Consider the following 6,306-nt stretch of genomic DNA (forward strand, 5'->3'; position numbering starts at 1 on the left):
AATACAAAAGACTTGACATCTCATTCGCTATGAAAAGTTGTAAAGCTAAGTGTAGCTATGCGCCCACGCAACGCCAATGTAATGGCAGTAACTCCTTTTTCAATACTTAATGGTATGAAAGGTTGAGGCTTATTCTATCCCTACATAAGAAAGACACATCAAAAGCGAAATCAGAATCTGCCAAGTTTTGTAGGTCAATTTCCACGAGACCTATAGGAAATCTCACTCACTGGAAAATGGTGAAATTGGTACCATTGGAAAGGTCTATGTGTCTACTTTCCAGGGACACCAACCATTTGATCATACCTATCATATTGAGTGAGTTATGGCCGTTTTCGTAAAATAGGACGAATCTGTCCGAGAATCTGATTTTAGCAAAACAGTCAACTTCGACGGAATGTTGTGAATAGCTCCTGAGGAACCAGAACGTGTGTAATATATGGTTGGAAAGCTAAATGAGTCTAGTTTCCAAAACCGTTTACGGTTCGTTCATATGTATTTCCTAGAGAAAGTTACGACTGTTCTAGTAATTGAAGGTCATGCTGCGCGGAAATCTGATTTCCTACACGAACTTATGTTTGAGTTCACAAGCAACCTTCTCCTCAAGATCTAAGTGTAAAAGATCATTTGAGGACAATACGGCATGATTTAGTTAATCATTACCCAATACCACATTTGAAGACATGTTAAAAAGCATTGACATGCTAAGTTGTTGAAACTTCCGTGATTAGTAAGAATCAGAAAGAGCCCTATGATTGATGTAAAGATCAGGGGGAGGTGCGAACTTCAGGGGGAGTCTAGCACATACATACATGTCACTATCAAATGTGAAGGGTGCGTTGTACTCTTTTTCTCCTACGATCAAGGTTCAGTTTTTCTCCCACAGGATTTTTGTGACTTGACGAGGTTTTTGACGAGGCAACAGATCAGCACCATCGGCATATCAGCGCGCGGCACAAGGGGGAGTGTTCTAGGATATTCTCTATGTGTGCCTTGGCCTTATGCCAATAGGATATGTAGTTAGACTAGATCTATGTATTCATATCCTTACCATATTGGTATTGTGTAATTCCCTATATAAAGGGCTCCTATCAATGAATAAGATGATTCTCTTGCTATCTTTTTGTCTCTACACTTTATCCTTCATCAGGGAATGAATAAAATGGGATATGTGTAAAGTGGCAACATGTAATGAAATTTGTAATTGTTTATGAGAGAGAGCCAAAAACATTTTTGAATTATCAGTAGTGTTATCATCTGATTGATCAAATAAATTATTGTTAATTGTTTTTAGATTTACATTTTTTTTAAATAAGGTTTAGACCGGCTCAAATTTACATTTAAGGGTGAAGATTGAATAAAACAACTAAAAGTAATGAAAATATGAAACATGACAAACAAAACAATAAACCGGCATGCAATTCCATATAATATAATGCTTGAAATATCAACACTCTCGTTCCAAAACTCACACTTACTAACATGCAAGAATTAATGAAATAATAGGTAACAATGAAATAGGAACTCAGAAAGCTAAGCTCAAGCCTAGACGAGCATCCCAAGAATGCCAATAACAATGATCGTCCACCCAAATCTTGCTCCATTAACAGCACTTGTAGTTGCTGCAGACGTAGTGGGGCTTGGACTAGGAGCATAGGAAGCAGCTGGCATAACAGTAATGAAAAGCTTCTGGGGTCCGACTTCACAGTGCTTAGCAACACCGCAAATGTACCATTTTCTTCCTGGCGTTGCTAGGTTTATCACATCCTGTCCACTTGTTAATGCCACAGTTCCTGCAGGAGCTGCACATTCTTGAAACCCAGTTCCATTCACCTTAAGCACACTGTGAGCTCCTTCTGGGTAGTTAAATACTGCATGTCATAGCAGAAAATCAGAAAATTAGTATTCAGATATCAGAGACTAAAAGAAAGAAGCAATTAAACGAAACAAAATTATACAAGAGTTTACGTAGAGACTATTGAGCTTGGTAATTTACTATACCGAGGTTATCACCAACATAGAAGAGCTTTCCCTGAGCCCAAGCTTGGTAATCAACATTAATGGTCCAACCCTTGTCATCGCCAACAATATAATCTGTTGCCGAAATGGTAGGGGAGACAATGGCAAGGATGGCAAGAACTATGAAGAGCTGGGAGGAGGACATTTTTCTAGTGGTCTGCTGTTCTGTTTCTGCTTCTCTATGAATTTGGTTTTTTTTGAGATGATCTATGAAGAGCTTGATGGATCAGTCGATTGACGCGATTATGTTGTGAAAAATGAGTTCTGCGTCTGCCCATTTATAGGGTTGCGGTTGTGGATGTTCTTGGATTAGTACCAATAGGATGCAGCCCCAGGACGGCACTGCATGCTTAATGTGCCGAATGGCATGAAGAGAATTCAGAGTTGAATGAAGTAGATCACAAAATCAACAAATTAATTAAGTATATGCATGACGAATCTTACAATACTACTTTTTCCTTAGGGCTACTCATGAACCGGTTTTGGTTTTGTATCTTCTACTGGCGGCCTGATATATGATCATCAATATGATTCGAACATGTCCATTTGTAGCATAAGTGAATAATCCCTTAATTAAGAAATCAAATAGTAGCATAAGTGACATGGTTAATTACTTGAACGAGTCTAAACTTCTAACATAGTAGCATATGGCGTGAGATAGCGACATGGGATGTATGCCTCATCTTGCTTAAGTTTTCTTTCACTGTTAGTTACCAAATTACTATACCATTGCTTATTATTATACTATTATTCGATGAAAAGGTATTCACTCCAAACTATAACATGTACGTCGATCATTACCTTTGCTAGGTAAAAGAGGATGAACTGGATGAGACAACCGTTTGCTGCATTAGGAGGTCAGAATATTGTTGAAGGGCATCGCCGTATAGCTGGACGTATGCAACAAGAAATTTGATAATGTAGGACAGTAGTAGGACTGATTCATTATATTGGTAGAGGCAGGAATCCACCAGTATGATGAAATCTTTGAACCGGTCATACTTAAAGGCAAATAAGACATTTTCTTTTAACGTTAGAAGAAAATCCATTTCTCTGAATAGCTGCAACAGAATATTAATGTACTAATCTGTGTATATTGTGACTTGTGAGATAATAGATTGAGATTATGACATTGTTTTAATATAAGTCTCAAATCCTTTCGTGCCATTGGGCCTTGTCATTGCAGTGCCGCCCTAGGCCTCTGCTACAAACCATGTCGAGACAAACTTAGAGACGCAAAGGGAGCACCTTGACCCGCCGAGGGTCGCCAAGGGGCCGCTTTACCAAACAAAGTTGTCCTGAGTCATTTATGCTTGATTGCGAATAAAATGATAAATGCCATGAGCTATTGATGCTATAATGGTTCAATTGATGTTAGGTAATGTGTATAACCACAAAGAAATGGAAAAAAACTAGATGTTCAGAAAAATTGAAATTTCTCAAAAACTCATGTGCTATAATAAGAGGTTTTTACTAAAATTTGGTGAAACTTGAAAAGATGGGTAACACGTACGCTTTTTCAAAATTGAGGTTCCCGAGGTCAGTATGAGAAGAATTGAAGACTCCACAAGCATCGCGATTCACTTAGTTCGTCTGAAAATAAAATTTTCAACACCTTTACCATACAAAGTTACCACGAGTCATTTAGTCTAGATTGCGAGTAAAAAGATAAAGGTCACGAGCTTTTCATGCTACAATGGTTCAAGAGATTTTAGGTGATGTAGATAAGCACACATGAATGGAAAAAAAACTATAGGTTCAGAAAAAGTGAAATTTCTTAAGAACTCGTGTATTACAAGTAAAAAGATAAAGGTCACCAGCTTTTGATGCTACAATGGTTCAAGAGATCTTAGGTGATGTAGATAGGCACACAGGAATGGAAAAAAATTATAGGTTCAGAAAAAGTGAAATTTCTTAAAAACTCGTGTGTTAACAAAAACTTTTGGCTGAAATTGGGTGAAACTTGAAAAGATGGGTAACACGTAAGTTTTTTCAACATTTAGGTTCCCGAGGTCAGTATGAGAAGAATTGAAGACTCCACAAGTATGGCGATTCACTTAGTTCCACTGAAAGTAATAGTCCCAACACCTTTACCAAACAAAGGTGTCGTGAGTCATTTAGGCTCAATTGCGAGTAAAATGATAAAAACCACAAGCTTTTGATGCTATAATGGTTCAATTAATATTAGGTGATGTGTATAAGCACACAAGAATGGAAAAACACTAGTACAGCCGCCAAGGGGGCTCCTTGACCCGCCGAGGGTCGCCAAGGGGCCGCTTTGACCTACCAAGGGATTGCTTTGACCCTCCTAGACCCGCGTAGGAACCACCTAGGCCTGCTTAGGGGCCGCTTAGACCCGTTAAGGGGCTGCCGAGACACGTCTAGGGCTGTCAAAGGGCTACCGAGAAAAACATAAAGCCGCCAAGGGGGAGCCTTGACCCGCTGAGGGCTGCTAAGGGGCCACTTTAACCTACCAAATGACCGCATTAACCCTCCTAGATCCACGTAGGGACATTCTAGACCCACGTAAGGACATTCTAGACCCGCTTAGGGGCTGCCTAGACCCACTAATGGGCTGTCGAGACACGTTTAGGGAAGCCAAGGGATTTCAAGACAAACTTAGAGCCGCCAAGGGGGTGCCTTGACCCGCCGAGGGTCACCAAGGGGCCGTTTTACCAAACAAAGTTGTTGTGAGTCTTTTAGGCTCGATTACGAGTAAAATGATAAAGGCCACGAGCTTTTGATGCTATAATGGTTCAATTGATGTTAGGTGACGTGTATAAGCACACATGAACGGAAAAAAACCAAACGTTCAGAAAAAGTGAAATTTCTCAAAAACTCGTGTGCTAACAATAAGTTTTGGCTAAAATTGGGTGAAACTTGAAAAGATGGGTAGCACGTAAGCTTTTTCAAAATTTAGGTTTCTGAGGTCAGTATGAGAAGAATTGAAGACTCCACAAGCATCACGATACACTTTTTTCCACTGAAAGTAACAGTTCCAACACCTTTACCAAACAAAGTTGTCTTGAGTCATTTAGGCTTGATTGCGAGTAAAATGATAAAGGCCACGAGCTTTTGATGCTATAATGGTTCAATTGATATTAGGTGATGTGTATAAGCACACATGAACACCTAGACCCGCTTAGAGGCCGCCTAGGGCCGCTAAGGGGTTGTCGAGACCCACTTAGGGCCGCTAAGGAGTGCCTTGACCAGCCTAGGGCCGTTAAGACTTGCTTAGAACCCACGTAGGGACTGCCTAAAGGCCGCCTTGACTCGCCTAGGGCCGCCCAGGGGCCGCCTTGACCCGGCTAGACCCTCCTAGGGCCGCCAAAAGGCCGCCTTAACCTATCTAGGGCCACCAAGGGGCCGCCTTGACCAGGCTAGGGCCACCAAAGGGCCGCTTTCACTCGTCTAAGACCCGCCTTGGGCAGCCTTGACCCGCTAAGGTCGCCTTAACTTATCTAGGGCCGCCATGGGGCCGCCTTTACCCACCAAAGGGCTGCCTTAACGCTCCTTGACCGGCCTATGGCCACCAAGGGACCGCCTAGGACCGCCAAGGGGCCGCCTAGGATCGCCAAGGGGCCGCCTTGACTGGTCTAGGGTTGCCTTGGCCCGCCTTGACCCGCCGTGAGCCACCAAGAGGCTGTCTTGACCCATCTGGGGCCACCAAGGGGCGGTCTTAACCCGTCAAGGGGTCGTCTTGACCCGTCTAGAGCCGCTAAGGGGCCGCCAAGGAGCCGCCTTGACCCTCTAAGGGGCTGCCTTGACCCTCCTAGGGCTGCCTTAACTTTCTTAGACCCTCCTAGGGCCGCCTTGACCTCCTAGGGCTACCAAGGGGTCACGTTCACCCATCTAGGGTCGCCATGAGCAGTCTTGGCCCACCATGAGCCACCTTGACTCGTCTTGACCCGGTTTGACCCTCCTAGAGCCGCCAAGAGGCCACCTTAACCCATCTAGGGCCACCAAGGAGCCGCATTGACCTGGCTAGGGCCACCAAGAGGTCGCTATGACCCACCTAGGGCAGCCAAGGGGCTGCCTTGACCCGCGAAGTGACACGACCCACCCCGAATTTCACCCTGAAACCCAGAGTAAGTCGTGCGGGGACCACCTCCAAGGAAAATTTACTGAAAAGATTAAGCAAATCTCCCTTGCAGATGGACAACCCTACGTCGAAAATTTCATATTACACTCTTAATTTAACGCTTCTGAATATCACATAATATACAAAAATTCTAAAGTATTCAGAGCTACTAAACTCAAGCGGAAGCAAGAAAACACGAGTAGGTT

At 42.9% G+C, this 6,306-nt stretch overlaps 1 protein-coding gene across 1 annotated transcript; it reads right to left on the reverse strand.

The window, feature by feature from the left end:
* Positions 1 to 1,545: 1,545 nt before the first annotated feature.
* LOC101314380 (mavicyanin-like) lies at positions 1,546 to 2,164 on the reverse strand. Its single transcript, XM_004300682.1, has 2 exons — positions 2,002 to 2,164; positions 1,546 to 1,871 (listed from the first exon to the last, which is right to left on the reverse strand). Exons 1-2 carry the CDS (start codon positions 2,162 to 2,164, stop codon positions 1,546 to 1,548), a joined length of 489 nt encoding a protein of 162 aa, XP_004300730.1.
* Positions 2,165 to 6,306: the final 4,142 nt, after the last annotated feature.

This window comes from Fragaria vesca, linkage group LG5 (assembly GCF_000184155.1).
Source record: "Fragaria vesca subsp. vesca linkage group LG5, FraVesHawaii_1.0, whole genome shotgun sequence".
Lineage (NCBI taxonomy): Eukaryota > Viridiplantae > Streptophyta > Magnoliopsida > Rosales > Rosaceae > Fragaria > Fragaria vesca.

Bases quoted from the DNA above. Each gene is read 5' to 3' on its own strand.
- LOC101314380 (XM_004300682.1), bottom strand. From the start codon at position 2,164: ATGTCCTCCTCCCAGCTCTTCATAGTTCTTGCCATCCTTGCCATTGTC. The intron at 1,872-2,001 runs GTATAGTAAATT...TATGACATGCAG, and splicing joins CTATGTTGGTGATAACCTCG to TATTTAACTACCCAGAAGGA.